Source organism: Meriones unguiculatus, chromosome 2 (assembly GCF_030254825.1).
Source record: "Meriones unguiculatus strain TT.TT164.6M chromosome 2, Bangor_MerUng_6.1, whole genome shotgun sequence".
NCBI lineage: Eukaryota > Metazoa > Chordata > Mammalia > Rodentia > Muridae > Meriones > Meriones unguiculatus.
The window spans coordinates 165,068,886-165,088,892 of NC_083350.1; the positions used below are offsets into that span (position 1 = coordinate 165,068,886).

At 42.6% G+C, this 20,007-nt stretch overlaps 1 protein-coding gene across 1 annotated transcript in view; it reads right to left on the bottom strand.

Moving 5' to 3' along the window:
- The window catches only part of Mindy4b (MINDY family member 4B), a 35,061-nt gene extending 19,770 nt beyond the window's left edge, over nt 1-15,291 (bottom strand). The window contains exons 1-7 of the mRNA XM_060378347.1: nt 15,185-15,291; nt 14,972-15,005; nt 12,489-12,656; nt 4,590-4,709; nt 3,826-3,917; nt 1,741-1,906; nt 1,095-1,160 (exon numbers count right to left, since the gene is read on the bottom strand). Of these exons, the coding sequence (XP_060234330.1) occupies nt 1,095-1,160; nt 1,741-1,906; nt 3,826-3,917; nt 4,590-4,709; nt 12,489-12,656; nt 14,972-15,005; nt 15,185-15,291 (753 nt within the window). The remainder of the gene's footprint in view (nt 1-1,094; nt 1,161-1,740; nt 1,907-3,825; nt 3,918-4,589; nt 4,710-12,488; nt 12,657-14,971; nt 15,006-15,184) is intronic.
- Between the last annotated feature and the right edge of the window lie 4,716 nt (nt 15,292-20,007).

A 20,007-nucleotide genomic window follows, 5' to 3' on the forward strand; every position in this document is an offset into this window, starting at 1 on the left:
CAGCCCCTAAGTTTCTGTGTTGAAATCTCTGTCTAAATAAAATGGGACGCGGGACAGATGCCGTTGATAGTAAGCGGGATTTGATTAAGGTCTGTTGGTTACACTGTGCAGCCTCACTTGAGGAGGTGCTCTCCCTCCCTCAGGACATGGTGCCTGTTCCTCCTTAGTGGGGCTGCAGTGATGGCCAGCTTGGGTTGGCTTGATTCAGGTGGCTCTCATGCCTCTCTACCAGCAATGTATAGTCCTCACGGGCTTCCGGCATTTTCTACCCATGCCTGCCCAGTTCTTCATTTTTGACTGGGAAATGTGTCTGCAGCCTCAGCTTAGATCCTCTGACGGAAACCCTGCCTACATTAGTTTAACCAAGATCATCTAAAGTGTGTGTGGGCAAGTACTCAAACCTAAGTTCTCTGCCTCTACTGCCTTTGCAATGAGTTTCAGAAGCCCAGCTGCTGCCCGTGTTCTCTGCAGCTTAGTTAGCTTGCTAATCATCTGCTGCTTACACTGTAGGTATCTTAAGAAAATTATGGTCCATTTTCTCTCCCATCTTCTTTTAAAAGAGTCTTTTAAAAACCCTTCCACTCTCTGCCACTGTTCCTTATTACTTTGTCCCCCTTCCCTAGCGCAGAAAAGAGGTAATGCATATTCTGTAGAACGTGCCGTTAGAGGAGGTTAAAGAAGGCTGCCTTTGCGAGGCCATCACTCACTTACTTGAAGTCAGTGTAACTGTCTTGCAGACAGCTGAGTTTTCCTCCATTTCTGTTTGTTATTCATTAGATGAGGTAAGCCTGCTTTAACATTTTTCTTTCCTCAAAAGAAATCCTGGTAGAAGGCCTGAAAGGTGCTATTCTCTGGCACTTATTAGCTGAAGAAAAGGAGGCATCCATGTGTGGCCTCCGTGTGATCCGGCCTCTTTCTAGGCTGTGATGGGGGGAGAGGCAGCCTCTTCTGTCTCTTTTTCTGCCCTTCCTTAGCCTTCAAAAATGACCTGGTTTTCTTAACAAGCACCATTAGAAATACGCTTTATGAAAGAATGAAGATCTCTGTAAGATCAGTAGCACAGGAAGGAATTATCTCAACATTTAAACACTTACACATTGTAAATGATCATAGATGAATTTCTCGGTGGCTCCTTTCTCTGAAAATTCAAACAGCTGGAGCTATAGATAGGGAATTGAAGATAAAAATGAAAAGGAAGATGAAAGTCACCTCTAAGAGATATCATTTCATGGTTATTACCTGAAGGGAGGTTTTGTTTCATTACAAAATCATGTTGCTAAAACTGACATCCAACACAAGGCCACATAAAATATACAGGGTGAAGCCAATGGTGGCAGCATCCCTCTCACATCCCTCAATTTTCAATCACTGTGATATATAAAATAACAAGACCATAAGCAGATTTTCCCCTGATAGAGTTCAGCTATCTTTATGACAGCAGATAGAGATATACCGTTCATGATTATTTGAGATGCGGATTTTTTTTCTTTCTTTGGCGGAGCATATCAAACCCAGGGCTTAGGAGTACGTGGTACTACTAAGATACGCTGAAGCCCACCAGCCCAAATGCAGTATATTCTCCATTAAAGTGAACGTTGGGAGAAATTCGCCATTTTGGCTGCTCGGGTCACTAACAGCCCTCGGGGCTTGCGTCCTCTGAAGGTACCTCTGGCTAATCCAGGCCATCAGTGGGGGCTGTGCTTACATGACCACGTGCACGCTCAGCTGCAGTGCACTCACCCTCTCAATGAAATTGTCGCTGGAGTAGTCACAGGTCGAAGTGCTCTGGATGTCTTGGGTGACCAAACAGACGATTGCTTTCTGAGCTGCTCCTGCGGCCCATAGGATGTCAGCCAGCACAGCAGCTAGAGCTTGTTCCTGCTCCCGCTGGCTCAGGTTACATAAGCTGCAAAGGCAGGCGGTGAGGGAATGAGCAACCTGGCCTCCGATGTCGCGTCCTTCTCTGAGTGTGGGGATAGCCCACTGGCTTCCCTCTCGGCCTGAAATGTCAGGATGCTGAGCTTTCTGCTTGGATTATAACTGCGGTCGCCGCAGCAGCGTATTACTTCCCTCAGCAGCATCAGCCTGTCTCTGAACTCCAAAATGGGTCGCCCTGAACTTGTTCCCGATGGACACAGTCGTTTCAAGTACAACCCCAAATAATGTTTCCAGTTTCATCTCCCAGATGCTCACTTGGCAAAACCGTTTCCCACACGTTTCCCCCGGTACGTTTCCTCCCCATTCCTTGCCCTCAGGCGCATTTATCTTCAGTTTGCACCACCTCCCTTTCCACCTGGTCACATCTTAAAGAGGTGACGTCTGCTCCCCACTTCGCTATCACACACGGCACTCAGCGCTCTGCACAGATTACCTCATTTAACCCACAAAAGTGCTTTAGGGCAATATAGATTTGTTTCCATGTTAGAGGAGGGCGAGATACAGATGGGCTGGGCTCTGGACGCTCACCTTTAAAATGAAAGGTCTCTGGTCTACACTCAGGTGTCTGGGTCCTGAGACTCTGTGCTATACTATCACAAGGAGCGCCGAGCAACTTCTTTGGGAAGTGGGAACAATCTTTCCTCTGCTTATTTATTTATTTTTTTAATTTAGCATGTGCTTGCACAAAGAAATGCAGAAAGTGGCTACCAGTTATTTGTATAGTTTATCTAGCTCTTTGCTGGGATGGAATAACTGCAAAGCTCTAGTGCAGACAGAATGACAGAAAGACAACTATAACAAAGAAGGTTCAGGAAGGTTGCATGGAGCAGGGCTCCCGGAGAAAAGACTCATTTGTATTTATTCAGTGTTTTCTTTCAGCCCAGGCCAAGTGCTAAGCTGTGTGCTTATGGGTGTATGCTTTGTTTCAGATCTCTTGAACTCACATGGTGGGTGTGATCTACTTTGGGTCTTATGTCACGTGACTCTAACTTTTCTAGTGGATTTGAATCACTTTGCCAGAAATGACTGAAAGTGATGTACTTTCCTTTTGGATGGCCCATAGCCAGTGGGGGTTGGGGTGGGAGGAATAGCAGCCCTGCCTGTTAAATGAATCTAGACAGACTGAAGAGCAAAGCGTGGTCCCTGGTCCCCCTGAATCTCACTGACATCTCTAGAGACCACCACCCCCCTAAGGTCCGTCTCTTTCCTTGTCCCGTTTCTTCACCCTCTTACAGATATCTCCCGAGGGCACTCCCCTAGCAAATCAGTCACATAAAGAATTTACATCCTGAGCTATGCTTCTGCTGAACGTGACTATTCATGATCTTAGGATGAATTATACCTTCATCTCCGATGAAGTTTGGGGTGATAACTTACTTTGCTGAAAGATAGATACTTTGCCTTTTGGTGATTTTTATTCCTTTAATAGCTAACATAGGGATGATGAGAGAGGTTCTAAGAATAAACTAATGTATGAATTGATTCTTTAACAAAAGGACAAACTCAAAACACTGTCCTGTGTCAGCAGGTTAAGTAGGAAGATGGATCCTTCATTAGTCAGATTTTTCATCACTGCTTGAGTCTCCTTAGAGATGTTAGGTTTGGCTTCCCATATAATACAGAATCTGGTGTTTCACTTTACTTGGCCAGTGGTCTGCAGTAGAACACGGGAGTCTGCCATGCTCACTCTGCAGGTGAACATTGAGTGCAACCTCGGGAGAGCCCTCCCCAGGTAACCCAGGCCCTCTGAGAGAACCTGAGCCATTTCTGTCTTGTGGGGCAAATATCCTTCCTGAAGCAAGTGAGACTTTCATTCTGGCTGTTTAGCATGTAAGGATTCTAGGTCCTCAGGCCACTCTTTCAAGTGCTGACCACCAGTCCTCTCACCTGTGAAGGTCGTGGTCCTTTCCCTCTCTAGTAAACAGTAGGTATTTGATGATAGATCCTTGTACTGCCATCTGAATGCTCTGGGCTCCTCCCTGAAGTGGGTAAAAAGAACAGTGAGGTAGGAAGGCTGGAGCTGGACTTTGCTGTTCTGGTGGAAGCTCCATGCCAGCATTACAGGAAATAAATCTCAGAACTGGATGTTCCTTTGTCCTTGCCTCTCTGCAACCTTCCCTTCCTGGTGTCTCTTGAGGCTTAGCTAAGGGACATTCTCTTCTGGGTCACCTTCTCTGTGTGCTATCGCTGTGTGCCATCACCAAGCCAGAATCTACAGTGACTACTTTTCGGTGGTGCCCTCAGCCTGTGTGATCAAGGTCCTCTCCCTCCTGCCATCACTGTGCCATCACTTCATACCACACTTTTACATTGGAAGGAGGCAAGAAACCAGCTGGCGAGCTCCTGAAGTTTGGGTATGGTAGTGATTTCTGACATGAACTACTGATGTTCAAAACAAGCCAGAAAGTGTTTCTAGACTTCCCTTTGCCTTGGGAATCTTTATGGGGGCTTGAAATATGGAGAGAAGGAACACTGTGAGGCCTGAGAAGGACTGGAGGAATAAAGACAGGCAGGCTTTGTTAGAACCTAACCAATATTCGGTAACTTTAAAAATCATCATTTGTAGTTACACATTCATTTCTACATTTGATTGACACATGCACCCACCAAGAAACACAGATGGGCATGGGGAAGACTGAGCCATCTGTCACCTTTTCTACTTGTAAAGCAAAGGCCAGGTCAGAGAAAGGATCGTGGAACTTGAAATGTGCTTTTCTCCAGTCACTGCTGAGGACTTGGTTAGTGTCTCCAAAGAGGCTTTTTTGCAGCATCTGAAAAAGGGAAGGGGGTAAAAAGAACAGCCAAGTAAATGACTCAGCCAAAGAGAATACCTCCCGGTCACACCACTCTTGGTGAAATCATCCTGCCTTGTTCTCAGCTATGTTTAGATTTGCCTCAGACTTGAGTTCCAGTTTTCATTGTATAAAGCCCTGGGCAAAACTTTCACATCAGGTTCTCTTAGGACACTATTGTGAAAATTTAGTGTGCCTGGTTGTGTCTCTGTGTCTTGATTACACTGTCAGCCAGCTCCAGCACATGCTACTGCTCTGCTCTTGTGCCTCTTGTCCAATATCTGTGACTCAAAGATAGTTGAGATTTTTCTCTTGATCCAGGGGAGGAGGTGAAATAGACAGGACCCCATATTTCTATCCGCAGTACAATACAATAGTAAGAGATTTCGATGACATTCACCAAGTCATCTTGTATACTTTCCTGGGTTATAAAACACACTGAGATCTGTGAGAAACTTTTCAGGAGAGAGAGAGAGAGAGAGAGAGAGAGAGAGAGAGAGAGAACAAGCTTTTCTTAAACCAAACCCACAAATGAAATGGAAGGATTGATTTTATTGTCGTAACAAATTATCATTTCTCTCATGTTATCAGAAGGTTTAATCCTATTTTTGTGGGGAAAAGACATGGCAGATAGAACCTAGCAAGAAAGGATGGATGGGAGAATGTTAGAGCCTGGATATTTTTCCTATTCCCCCCTTATTCTAGCTGTGTCTTGGACTGTATACAGAGGAGAAAGTGAGCTGACCACAGCATTCACGTTTCTGCTTCCGAGTTTGGGGTGGGTTAAGGCCATCTGCTTCAAGCTCCTGATGTTTTAACTTTCCTGCCATAATATACAGCAACCTTGTAAGCAGAAATAAACCCTTTCCCCTTGAGCTGCTTCTGTCATAGTGTTTTATCACGGCCCTTGCTTTCTGACTGTTTTGATCTGTCGTTATATCCCCTACCATGATGGATGAGACCCTCTGATGCTACGAGCCAAACTTAACAAGAGAAACTAAGATGCCTATCATCCTCCTTTTATCTAGATTGGGGAACTGAAGGCAGAGGAGGGAGGCATTTGCAGCCACCAAGCTAGCAGAAACATTGGGATTGCACCCCATTCCTCTAATATGGCCCACACTTTGATTCTGTATGTTCCATCTTTATGTTTTAGTTTGTCTTGTGTAAAAGTACTACTCAATATTTTCATTTTAGATCAGGCTGCTTTTTGTAATTTGATAAATGCTTGTTTTAAAGGGACACTTTTTACCATTTCCTCCGGTGAAAAGCAAAATCACTTGTCATATGTCATCAAAGAAATAAGATAAAAGTTGAACAGGGTTAAGGATGATAGCTAGAGACTGCTGTCCTGTCCTGGCTCTTCATCCTGAAGGAGAGAGGTATGGCTGTGTACTGTTCTTTGCTGGGTCTATTCTCCTGGCCTGCCAGAGTGGAGAAGGGGATGACTTCCTTGAAAATAACAGCTCTGTAGCATGTTATTTATTACCACATCTCTAGGAACAGAAGTACTCATCCACACTGTGAGGCAGTCTAAACAGAGAGGAAGACAGGCTCATGTCAAGGATGTCCTAGCATGGACTAGTGAGAGATTGGAGAGAGGGGTCAAAGGGTGACACAAAGTGTGGACACTGAGAGTGGAAAGCACCTGTGACCTGATCCCAGAAGGCTTTAAATATACTGAGGGGTTTGGAGCCAGTTACAGAACAGGATCAAACAGGCACTAGAGCATGGCTGGTCCAGAGCAGGTTCCTTGGGGTTGCAGAAGGACATTTAGGAGAATCTAACATGCTCTTCCCATGCCAGCCCAGGGCCTGGTTCCACAGCTGGAGCTGATTTCCTATCCATCTATATGTCTCCCTTCAAGAAAAGTTTATTTTTAAAAAGGCTAGAAGTGTGTACATTTCCTTGGGAGCCAGGCCTGAGCAGTAGAAAAACTTTCTGAGCTGGGTCTCAGGACAAGAGTATGGGAAGGAAAAGCAGCAATCATGCCCAGCAGCTGGAAATAAAAGCTGCTCTTGGGATTACAAAATGGGCATACTGTGGCAAAGAGGCCATCAGCCCACAGTGAGTGCAGGAGAAACACCACAAACTAAGGAGAAGTGTTTCCCCATCCACAGACTTCTAATTGCCCAGAAGAAGGACTTTAATAAGCCTGCCTCTGTGTTAGGCTTAAGCCATTTTGTAACTGGGCATGGTGGCACAGGCGTGTAATTCCAGCACTCTGGGAGTCAGATTGTTGTGAATTCAAGGCCAGCCTCGTCTACAAAGTGAGTCTAGACAAGGCTACACAGAGAACCCTGTCTTAAAAAACCAAAAAAAGAAAAAAAAAGCCATTTTATAGTAAAAACAAACTAGGTTCATTCCTGTTTATGATTAAACCCCTGTTTCTCAAGGATTGCGCTATGCCCCACCTGTAACCTTAACTTCAAATGGTTCTATACCGCCTGTTCCAGAGATGGCAATCATGCCTTTGTTTCAAAAGGTTATTATGACAATCTGCTGTTATGACCACCTTGTTATGTTTATGTTTTGCTTCTGTAACTCCACCTATTTGTCTGCCAATACAAAAGTCCCTCATTGGAAAGTCCAGGAAACCCCCTGCTCCTGGACTGCAAAAGCATTTATCTTACCCATGTCCAGTGCTGATCTCTTCAACCCTTTCTTTAAAGAGAGATAGCTTCTGTACATAAATTTAAAAAAAAAGAAAGCCTGCTTTGACTAATTGCTCGCTTAAATTAATTTGGCTATTATTTGGGTCAGTTGTCCTCCTCAAATCTGTGGGATTAATAGTTTCCAACCCAAGGACTGAGAGCTCCAACTAGCTCTAACCATGTTGACCATGGACACATTCTTATTTCTGTATTGAGAGGTGGGACAGCTGCTTTCATTCCATATCATGTGGGTTTTTGAGACAGAAGAATAAAAAGGGGCTTTGGTAACCATGAGTGCTGAGTTAGTGCAGAATGTTACTATCTTTGTAAACACTGCTTATTGGTAGGCAATTATATGTGCAGTATGAAAGAAAGCCCCAATACAGATGGGAAAATACCATAGACCAGCAAGAAGGAGGGAGGAGCAGCCACGTATAAATTAAGACTGAGAAAGTTTAGGATTCAAATTCAATTTAAAACCATCTGCAAGTCCAGCCAGACTTCCTGTTGCTGTTGCTGGCTGCCACCCTCAATTTAGCACCACCCTCCAATTGTACCTCTGGGGTACTCTGGAGCAGAGAGCTGGAGCCCCTCCCGCACAGCCAGCGTAACGAAGATGGCCTATCTTACATGCACCATGTTCATTTTCATATCCGATATAATTTATGATAAAATTAATCTGATATGCCCTTAATGATATTCATATGTTGTGCTGCCCGGGAACTAGAGGCGAATGGCTGTAAAAGATGACTATACGTTTATTATTATTCGACATGATGAAGCACAGTTTACAGTGTTTCCATCCTCCTTTGCTGGTTTTCTAGTGTTGGCAACGTGCACATTCAAACAGGTGCTTCAATGATTCTCCCTGTTTGAATATGTATGAGTGGCACTTGTGTGAATGAGATCACTGTCATTGTCACAGTCATCATCAGTCCTATGGAACATGGAGCCAGTAGAGAGGGGATTTTGTTACAAATACGGACTGTTTATAAACGTGTGGGCAGGGGGAGGGGTCACCACAGTGGTTCGTACTCTTACAGAGTCTTGGGAAATCAACTTCGACAAGTCAAGACAGTACAAAAACTCTTACATCTTGTATTCTTGTTGAGGCCATTTCAGGTTTAACTAGAATCTGATCTAGTGGACGGAATATTACCTAATTCATTCTAGGAACCAAAGGTCACAATGACCTAGCTAACTTATATTAGCCTGTTTGGAAACTCCTAACCACTCAGCTTCTGCTAAACAGCTTGTTTCTGCAAAGCCCCTTCCCCTCACCCCCACCACACTCCTGCAGCTGCTGAGCAAGAGGCCAGGATGTGCCTTCAAAACTCTGTGCTCTGGACACTCAGCATCACACTTAGATTCCCAAATACCTGGGTGTGATCCAGCTGGCTGGAATAAGACTTTCAACTGGCTATAAACTGTGTCTGAGTGGTCATCTCTGGTAGGCTACCCATAACACAGCAGTAGGGAGTCATAATTTGTGACCTCTAGATGGGAGGTAGTGGGATCTTGAGGTAAAAAAAGAAGAATTCTTACCCCTCCCGACTTTCTTCTTTTTCTGTCACCAGTGTCATCTTAGGGATCTCTATTGCTCAAACCCAGCAGAACCCAGGGTAAGGGTTTCCCTGTTGATAGGGGGGTGCCCTGTTTGTAGAACTCTAGAGTTCAAGTTCATGGGCAGAAAGCAGGAAGGTTCATAGCAGATATCATCAGATGCCTTGGAGGGATGTGCAGAGGGAGAGAGTTAATAACTCCCATTTAGGTCTGACTCGGAACCAGACCTCTTACCGATGCATTAGGCTCTGCCATCTTGCAGCCAAAAACACAGGTGCTGATATAAGAGGTCACCAGAATGTGTTCCAGGCTGGGATGTGGGAGAAGGGTCTGGAAGTGGAAGAAGTTGAGGATCTGGGGCTGAAGAGATGGAAGGCTACTGGACAGGACTGGATAAGATCCCAATGGTCATGACTTGGTTTCCCTCGGGGCTGTTGGACCATTCCATCCAGCCAAGCTTGCCATGAAAGTCAGGAAGGGAAAAGAAAAAGCTCTAGTCTGAGACAAAAGGCAACAAAAAGTAAGAAACAGGAGAGGTGAGGATAGAGCTGGTGGGAGGGTTGCTGTATCCCATCCCCATTTCCTGTGGGGATTCCCAGCAATGAGACAGCCTGTGCCCTGTCAGAAAGCATCATGTATCAAGAGCAGCAGAGCCACACAAAAGACACTCAGCGAGTGTTTTCACTCAGAGCCTCTGATAATTTGCCAGGTGGCTGCACTGTTGAAATGCTGATTAGAACTGGTCAAGCTTCCAAGACTCCTCCCTGGAACAGGCACATTCAGAATCCCAAGGCTCCATGGTGAAGTCCCAAGGTGTGCTTAATGAATGCTGCTGTTATTCAGAGACACACTAGCATCTGGGCCACATAATGGGGATAAATCTGAATTCATTTTTTTAAAGAAAAATCAATTCTCTCTACTTCTGGGACTTTCTTAACACTCCATCAACTCTGTTTCCACTGCGCTGGTTTGAATCTTTTGTTTTACAGCCTCTTCCGAAGGGAAAGAACTGCCCTGGGGAAGATGGGGAGAGCTTCCCCCTGGCCTCTGTGATTGCTGGTTAGAGGAGCTTTCGGATTTGTGCTCTCCTGCCTCCCCAACACAAGGCTTTCAAACATCTGTGAGTGCTTTTTTTATTTTTAAAATTTGTGTGTGTGTTTAAAAATAGACAGTACATTGTGTAGCTCAAAAGCCAGGGTACAAAATGTAAAAAGGCTTCCTCCCATTTGTCTCCTTGCACACAACCCACCTCCCTTTGCGGCCTAGGAAGCCTTGTGAAATTTTCTTCTTTATTTACAGGCAAATATCAGTATAGAATCACAATTTTCTCTCTTTTTTTTTAACATAAACAATGGTCTATGTTTTAAATTTTAAACATATAAATTTTATCAATTTTAAAATGATAATATAGATAGAAATTCCTTACAGATGTAAGAACATTATCTTATCAGGTAAAGGTTCATGTAAAAGCTGACTGACCCTCATCCAGAATGCTTTGGGATGTGTCATGTGTTTCAGAATTTGGAATATTATGTGTACAGACTCATGTGTTCATGTGCATCTACGTGTTTGTGTGTGTGTATGGGGAACAGGGCTCAATATGAATATGAAGCTAGTTACACTTTATATAAATCTTATGCCCATTGCACAAAGGTAGCTGGTGTGACATTTAGCTTGCCTGCTTTTTTTTTTTTTAACTGCAACTCTCAGGTCAGGTGTGGGACTTTCCTCGTGTCATGAGGAAAAGTTTCTGAGAAAAAGAAAAGTTTCGGGTTTTGGAGCATTTCGGGAATTGCACTAGACATGCACAGGCTGTATTTGCTTCTGAACTACAGCCCAGCATAGGCTTCATAACTTCTGAGGCCTACAGCACTCCCAGAATTCCACACGACTGTTTGTTATGTAGAAAAAGGAACAGCTGACTGGAGGTGTAAGGCAGAAGTTGAGACTCTATTTCAGGTGTCTCAGCCACAGTGAAGAAGAGCATCTTGGGTCTGATAAGAGCTCTGCTGTTCTATGAACCAGGGAGAGGGAAAACAAAAAAGCTGAGAGGGAGATGGATCTATGAGAAAGCACAGCCGGACTTGATGCCAAGAAGCCCAATGAAGAATTTCTGTGATAGTTCTGTTTGGCATATCCAGGAGAGGTTTTAGTATCTGCTCATGGCTCTCAAGTGGGACCTTGTAGAGTGTCCAAACTGTGGCTTCATGTATGTGGTGGTTCTGACCACACAGCAAATGCTGCTGGTCTTTGCCAAGATACTTGGGCTGTTTTTGTTTGTCTTTGCAACTGTCCAGGTGCACAAGTCTTTGAAGGGACTGCTTCTTCTAACTCTCACCTTAAGCCTTGAGGTTCTAGAATGTGGCACAGACCTTTGGAGGATGGAGAGAGTGGAGGACACTGTCTTGGGTGCCATTATGATTTAAAGGACCCTAATCAGAGAGAGCTCCCACCCTAGTCAGTGCTTTTGCCCTGGCTTAACCTTCCCTCGCTTACCAGCTTTCAGCTATGGTTTTTGACCATGATAGAAGCTCCTTCTGACACTTGTCAGGATCTTGCCTCCAATGCTGGCTTGTTTGATCCAATGGGGTGACACTCTGTTTTTGTTCCCTGGCTAGGCTTCTGCTGCTACCTCACTCTTGCCAGGTTCAAGACTTGCACTTAAAATGCTCTCTGAACCCAGAGGTTTCCAGATCACCTCAGAGCCTCAAATGTTGGATTGTTGGTTTGTTTGTTTTTGACACTTACCCTCTATGTAGTACTAGCTGTCGTGAACTCACTGTGTAGACCAGGCTGGCCTCAGACTCAAGAGATCTGCTTCTGCCTGCTGAGTGATGGTATTGAAGATGTGTGCCACCATGCCTACTCTGTCTTTTTAAGACTATGTATTAATTGATAGCTCCCTGAACTGTTTCCTTCTGAGGTCAATGCCTTGTTCTAAGACCTAGGAAACCTCTTTCTCTCTTTCCCTCCTATCTACTCACAAGCAGGGCCCTCTCTTATCTACATTATTTTTAAAAATAATTGTTTATGTGCATTGGTGTTTTGCCTGTATTTATGTCTGTGTGAAGGTGACAGACATTGGAGTTACAGACAGTTGTAAATTGCCATGTGGGTGCGGGGAGTTGAACCCGGATCCTCTGGAAGAGCAGTCAGTGCTCTTAACTGCTGAGGAATCCCTCCAGCCCTATCTGCATTGTTTTTACACATTTGTAGCACTCACCCACCTGCCACTTAGAGGGTCTGTCCTAGTGTACGCTAAGTAACAAACCATTAGCATGTCTGCCCTGCCTCAAGTATAACTGTCAGATTGAGGAAGCAAAGAGACATGGAGTCTGTGAGGAAAAGACAGCTACCGCCAGTGCCCTTCACAAGTACCATAAATAAGTCATTTTAATTATATACTCCTTTTACCAATAATTGCCATCTGTAGTCTCATCTTCAGTAATACCGTCACACGACAGGAGATCAGATTCCCCAGTGTTGCTGTCTGGGGGAAGATCACATTTCATTTCATGTTTAATTGACAAGCTGTACTTACTGTGGCCATTGATGGGGAGATAAGAAAACCATCCAGTTTTGAAGAGAGGATGGTGAGTCTGGGAATAGAGCAAAATCCACTGGATAGCAACTGTCCTTGTCCTCTGGGGCGAAGCATTCTGGATCTGTCTCCAGTTTCCTCAGCAGACATATGGGTGCCATCGTCATTCTGTGTGAAATGTCACCCCCAAGTAAAGCAAACAGCTAGTGAAGACCTCGCTTTAAGTCTTCCAGTGTTCAGAAGCTGTTGTATCATTTTTAAAGATGCCTAAAACTGTGATAAACAGTAGTAAAATAACTGAAAAGGCCCAATGTCTGTGTCAAAGGGATTTTCCCTAACTTTATGGGCTCGGGAGGGTGAAATGTAACTATGGAAATATAATTAATGCTATCAAGACTGTGCTTCCAAATTATGTTTAGAGATCTCTGTGAGTTTGAGGCCTGCCAGCCTGGTCTGCAAAGAGGGTCTAGGAGAGCCAAGGTTATACAGAGAAACCGTGTCTCAAAAAACAAATGAAAGAAAGGAAAGAAAGCAAGAAAAAGAAAGCAAGAAAGCAAGAAAGCAAGAAAGCAAGAAAGCAAGAAAGAAAGAAAGAAAGAAAGAAAGAAAGAAAGAAAGAAATTATTTTTAGAGAATGTAAATGTTACCATGTCTTGTTTGGAGATGTCAGCATTTTAAGTGTTGAGTGAGTTATCAGTCTAGGCCAGGTTATCCTTATCTTATTTACTGGATAATCAAAGAATTGCCTCACCCATTGATTCTTATTCCCTCTCAAGGGGGTGTGAAACTTACCACACTTACCCATATCTTTTTAAACTTTTTTAAAATTTTATTTATTTATTTTATTTATTATAATGTATTTACTTTGTATCCTAACCGTACCCCTTCCCTCGTCCCCTCCCAATCCCACCCTCCCTCTCTCCTTCTCCTCTCATGCCCTTCCCCTAGTCCACTGATAGGGGAGGTCCTCCTCCCCTTCCACCTGACCCTAACCTATCAGGTCTAATCAGGGCTGGCTGCATCATCTTCCTCTGTGGCCTTATAAAGCTGCTTCCCATTCAGGGGGAGGTTATCAAAGAGCCAGCCACTGAGTTCATATCAGAGACAGTCCCTGTTCTCCTTACTAGGGAACCCACTTGGAGACTGAGCTGCCATGGGCTACATCTGTGCAGGGTTTCTCTTAAAAAAAATAACTTTTTCCATTTCTTGACTGATACTTCTGGATTTGTGTGTCAGCTAACATCAACTCTTTCAATTCACTCATTCCTATACCAGTGTTGTGAAAACAGCTTCCCCACCGGTAGCTAGATCACGAAGGACACTGCTTTCTTAATTCTTCTGTATTCCTGGAGGTGAGGATGCTTTCTTATCTCGTGAACACAGAGTCTGAACCATCAGCATCTCACAGCTTTTGGGATGAGATCAATTTTGTAACCCAAATGGAAAAGTTTCACATTTATACCAGTGGGCTTACCCATCCTATGTAAAACCATAACTTGACATTTATTTACTCCTTCCTTTCAAAAATTGTCTTATCTTTTGAGAGTTCCATCTTCCTAGAGGTAACTATCGAAATTTAATATTTCCAGAACTAAAGTAGAAACATTATCTTTCTGATTCTAATTTAGACTATGACCAAGAGGGCTTTAGAAAAAAAAATAAGGCTTTGCGTACACATTACCTGAAATAAGGAACTTTAAGCACTGTAGTTAATATTAACAGTTCAGTTGTCTGAGCATTTTGTGCCTTAACATTTTGGACTGTGTTGGTTCAGAGACTGAAATGCATCCTGAAATTCAAAGTCCCTACCTTCTTATGTTTTCAGGCTGTATGGAATACAAACATCATTCATTCTACATTGTCTGAGAGATTGAAAAATGCCTTTTCAACATCTGAATATAATTTTATTTCCCTTAATTAAAAACAGTAAGGAAAACTCACACACTTAATCCCAGCACTCGGGAGGCATAGGCAGGTGGATCTCTGTGAATTTGAGGACAGCCTGATCTACATAGAGAGTTCCAGGGCAGCTAAAACAACAACAATAAAATAAAGCTAAAACTTCCCCAAACAAAACAAAACAAACAACAACAAAATAACGAGCAAGGGAAAACAAATCTTCAGAAGCCTATAAAGATAGAAAGATTAGTATTTTCAAAGCTACTTTTCTTTAGGGACCACACTCAGCTCACTACATTGTTACAATGTAGCTTTGATTCACAAATGTAGGAACTTTTTCTTCTAATATCACTTTCTCTTAAAGGTGTGCTTAATGGTAAAAAGTAGCTCTTGAAAGTAGGGAGAGAAATTTATGAAGGAAAAAAAAATCTTCCATGGGCTTTCTAGCTTTACATTTTCACACAATAAATGCCAGTACCTGTGTGATGCTATGTGCATTGAATAATTGTGAATTATGTTACTTAATGTTATTGTTTGAAGAAGCAACTAGAGAAAAAAAAAAAGCACATTGAGAAAGTAATTACCTGAGGAGTTGTGTCATTTTTTCCCAACCTATAAGTGAGGGAGAAAACATCAAGTATATTACTCAGGCCATTCAAACCTTACTTCCTCACACCTCCCTAGATCCTGCCTTGCTAGGGAAGTCTCCCTCAACAAATAGATATTTGGGAAGCATTTTAAATGGAAGCCTATTGTTGAAACGTGTCATGCGGCAAGAACCTCTTACCTGTGATTCTTACCTGAAGATTCCCCTCCATTTGTCGAGAAACAAAATTTTCCTAGTAATTTCTTTTAAATCCAGCTCTAGGGGACTTTGTTCCTGGACTGGGATCTCTGGATCCATTCAGATAAGCGAGGATTCTGAGGATAAGAAGAAGGCTGTTCAGGTGCGGGGAGCAGCCTGAGTGGCGAGGAGAGCCGTCTGGAACACGGGCTAGTGATGGCAACCCCACAGCTACCCAGAGCTCAGGCCACACAATTGCTACTCTGAGCAGATTCCATTAAACTTTCATTAGAGGCAGAGGGCATTTTTGTATTTTTGTCCACTGTGTAGGTGCCATAAATGTTTAATCCAAGATAGATTTAAAAACAAAAGGATTTCATTACCTGTATCAAATCATTGGAGATAATGTAATTGGTGAGATACTATTCGGGCATGAAGTAATTGTTTCTTATGCTAGGGTAGGTCCTGGAAATTGTTTGTGGAGCAGAAATACACTGACACTGGGGCTGAAAACCATACTGGTCACATAAGAAATATAGGCCAAGAAAAATAGGCCAAGAAGGACACTGGCTAACAGACAGATATCTGTCATAGAATTTAGAGGACAGATATCTGGCACAAACACAGAAGGGCTGGTCTGATTTGCTTCAAGGAGAAATCTAAAAATTTTCATCTCCTGTTGGCTGAATGTGTTGTACTCACAATAACTGGCACCGTAAAAAAGTATATCAGTCGTCATGATCATGCAGATTTGAATGCCAGTTTGGCTGCTGCTGCAAAGACAAAGGATTCAGCAAAAGTTTCAGTCCCAACTTCTAACTACTGAGTGGTAACATTGAGTCTCTTTAGGAGATCATTTTCTCTGAAGACATTCCTGCACATCAGTTCCATAAAAAGCAAAGAGGTCACTTGGATTTGTGGTAACTGAAGTGGTCAGAGAGGATTGGTTACCTATATTATTGCAAAGGCGTTGAACATAGCAAGGCACTAAAAACAGGCAGATTTAGACTTCTACAATCTACCACTGTTTCTTAGGCTAATTCTGGGTGATGCTAATCATTTCATATTCACATGCCCTATAAATGTCTGTTGTATTTAGTATTCTGTTGTAAACCAAAGAGTTATAAATAAATCCTTTCTTATTGCCCCTCTTTAACTATAAATTTTATTCCAAAAAATAAAGAACGTTTTTGTTTTCCTCTTTGTAATTTTATAGTGGTAATGGAAGCATCACTGTTTAATATTTATTAAGCACTCCTATTACAAAGAAAAAGAGGAAATAAGAAATTGCATAATTCTTGTTCTCAACTAATATAATAATGAGAAATGTCTCAAAATTCTTATTTAGAAAACTGTATTAAAACTAAATTTTAGATCTGCCATTTAAATTATTTAAAGACTCAAAAACCAGGAAAGAAAAACAGCTAAGAAGGTCATTTTTTTTTCTTAAGAATCATTATTAAACCTGAGTGTTTGGGGCTATATTTTTGTTCTGACTTGCATAGGATGCTTTGAAGATAGACATGTAAGTCCCAGTGATTAGACAAGTTACTGATAAATGTGAGAGGTGCTAGCAGATGCCAGAGTGAATAAGATGTTCTTGCTCTCTAAGGTACAGGAAGCACACAGAGAGGAAAGGCTGTGAGAATAGCACAGGGCATGAACAAGGGAAAGCCAGATTACTTGCACAGCCTCTAGACTTAGGTTGCTTATTTCTGGGTCATAGCTTCACCCACTACAAGCTGCCTTGGACAAGTTATTTAATCTTTTTGCACATAAGATTTTTCTTTTTCTGTGAGATAGGAATATTTGCTGTCTTAACTCTATTAAGATGTTTAATCTCTGAACATGGTTCAGCCTCTTCTTTAGACCATATTTATCTTCCACATGCTCTATAGACTTAATCCAAGACTTGTTTAAATCAGACAATAATGCCCATTTATGCATACTCATCATTTCTGATTATCCCTCGTTCATACTCTCCCTACTTCCTCAACTTTTCTTTTTCCTTTTCAGTTAGGTGCTGGCAAGGAATCCACAGGTAGAAAGAGCTGATTCTGGATACCTAGAATTAGTAACGGGACTTAGCCACATCCAGCAGAAGCCACTAGCCTTTTGTGCATTTTGTAAAAAGACATAGAATGGAGGGGCTGGATATAAAAAGTGGAGTGATAGGAGAAGACAGGGCTACAAGGTCCTGGAGTGGGGCTGGAAGGTTGGGGCAGTGAAAGGCACAGGACTATGAGTTCTTTTTCTATATTTTCTATCTTTTCCCCTAGCCCACAGGATACAGTCACCCAGTGACCCTGCCCCAAGACTGCTTTTGATGCAATGAAGAAGTGTGGGTAATTTGAATACTGAGTATGAAATTTCAACCATGAGAAAAGCTAGTGAGGATTCCAAGTGTGAAGGGGAGTGTGTGAGACTGTGATGGTATCAGGATTTGCTCTGCTTCTTTGGAAAGCAATGGCTATCTTAATAATCATTTACTTACATCAGCCTGTGGTCAAGTATATAAGCCTGGGGCTTGCACAAGCATTTTCATTAGCTTGCAAAATTACCCCAAAACTTTTTTCTTGTTGTTTTTATGTAACATCTCATAAACAGAAAGACTGAGGCAGAATTTTAGAGGTTTTATTTTGGAGTTCTTGCTACTGTCTAGTTAGCCTTGCTTCTGGAAAAGTTTTCTTTAGGATCAGGTTAAATCCTGTAGGCATGATTACTCATTTTTTTCTATACCTAGTCTCTGACACAGAACTTTCTGGGTATATTCCTTCCTAACATAATTCTGCTCATCTGTATCTCCTAGGAGATGGCTTGTTTGTTCTCCTTTTGCTCCTTGGTAGTGTGGTAAAGAGGAGGAAGACAGGGTCAGGCCCAGGGTCAGATTTCTGCTCTTCAAACAATGTAACCGTCAAGAAGTTATTTAGTCTCATACCCCCTTTTGATTTATGTAATAGATCCCTAATGATTATGACTCACCAGAAAACTAACTTTTGATCAGTGTTTTCTTATCCTTTACAGTTAAAAATGTCCCCTGAATATTTTCATATTTATAGTTTTTGTTTTTATTTACTTTACTTTATTTCATTTTTTAATTTTCAGAGTAGCAGCAAGAGTCTTTGAGAGAAAAAAAATCCTGAGAGAAAAAATGGACTTTGGTCTCAACTCAGCCCCTCACTCATTGGCCTTTGGCCAATTAGTAGTCATTACCTGAAAGGCCTTAGAACTAGGGTAGTACATGGGAAAAGTACATGTTTGGGTTTTTTTGCACCTGATTCCTAAAGCCTTGGGAATTCCTGAATAACAAAGGAGCTAGGTGGTCCTTTCCTACAAGCTGGCAGTTTTAGAATAGAGGCTGATCACTAGGAACCCTAAGCCTTGATTAGAGCTTTGGAACTTTCCATTGTAACCTCTGACCTCTGTGGAGTGAAGAGAGGTTGAAGATTTAGTTTATCACCAAGGCTAACGGCTTAACTGTCAGTAATGCCAAAGTAAGAACATCCCTAAGCAATAGGATTCAGGGAGCTTCTCAGCTGATAACTGTGTCCAAGCACTAGAAGCCTCATTCCTTTGGGGACAGAGAGTTCTGCCTTGGGACCCGTCCAGACCTCCCCCTTATAAATGTCTGAATCTTGTTGCTTATTTGCATCTTTTTTTGATAAAAATAAGAGGCTTTCTGAGTTCTGTGATCCATTCTGTTATTACCCAGGTGTCTTGGGAACCATTTTTTTTAAAGCTAGTAGGTAAAATGTACAGGTAACCATTACAGATGATTTGAAATGTTGAAAGTCAAAAATAGAGAGGGGGTTGTAGCCCAAGAGTGAGGAGTTTGCTTATGCATCATGTTCTTTTTTTTTTTTCTCCCTATGACCGAATACCAGTCGCAAGCCACTTAAAAGGAATATTTATTTTAGTTCACAGTTTCATGGCAGAGAAGGTACAATAGCTAACACAGATCACAGTTTCTTGGTAGAGAAGGCGTGATGGCTAACACAGATCACGGTGTCTCGCTGGAGAAGGCACAGTGACTAGCCTGGCTGGATCTTCTGTCGTAGAAGCCTAGGGAACAGCTTATTCCCCAGGTTGGTAGGCCGCATGCATGTTTTAACCCCTTCCACACCCACAGTGGTCTGTCTGTCAGTTAGGCCCAATGTCAAAAGGTTCCAAAATCTACAAAACAGCCCATCAGCTGCGGACCAAATGTTCAAACACACGCACCTGTCCAGGACAGTTTACTTCAACCCTGGACTCAATCCAAGCACTGAAGTAAACAAAAAATGTGTTTAATGCAGTTAATCTACCATCATGGCTCGGTCGCACCTCGTGTAAGAGCACCTATATCAAGTGACAGTGAAGCCAAAGTCACCTGATCCAAAACCTACCTTCCATCGGTGTTGACTATCGTCTGTGGTTTAATATACCAGGATGGCCATATGAATAAGCTTTGGTTTGGTACTCCAAGTTTTATCATAGGGGATCTGACACCAGCAGTTAGAACACAAGTCCTAAAGTCTGACTGTCTTAGTGGGAAACTTTATTTCTCTTTGTGTTATTGAAATACAAATTAACATAGACAAGGCAGCTTCAGACAGCACCCATCTGTTATCTACAGTGTCTGTGGCTCAGGAATTTGGGCATGGCTTAGTGGAATCCTGCACAGAGTCTCACAAGCCAGTGGGCCAGTCTGGGTCTCCATCCTTGTTTAAACTTGGTGGACTAATTCTGAGCTGTCATGGTTGATACAAGAGCTTGTGTGTTTTGTTTTGAAAGAGGGTCTCCATATGGAGCCTTGGCTGGCCTGGAACTTATTATGTAGGCCAGGCTTGCATCAAA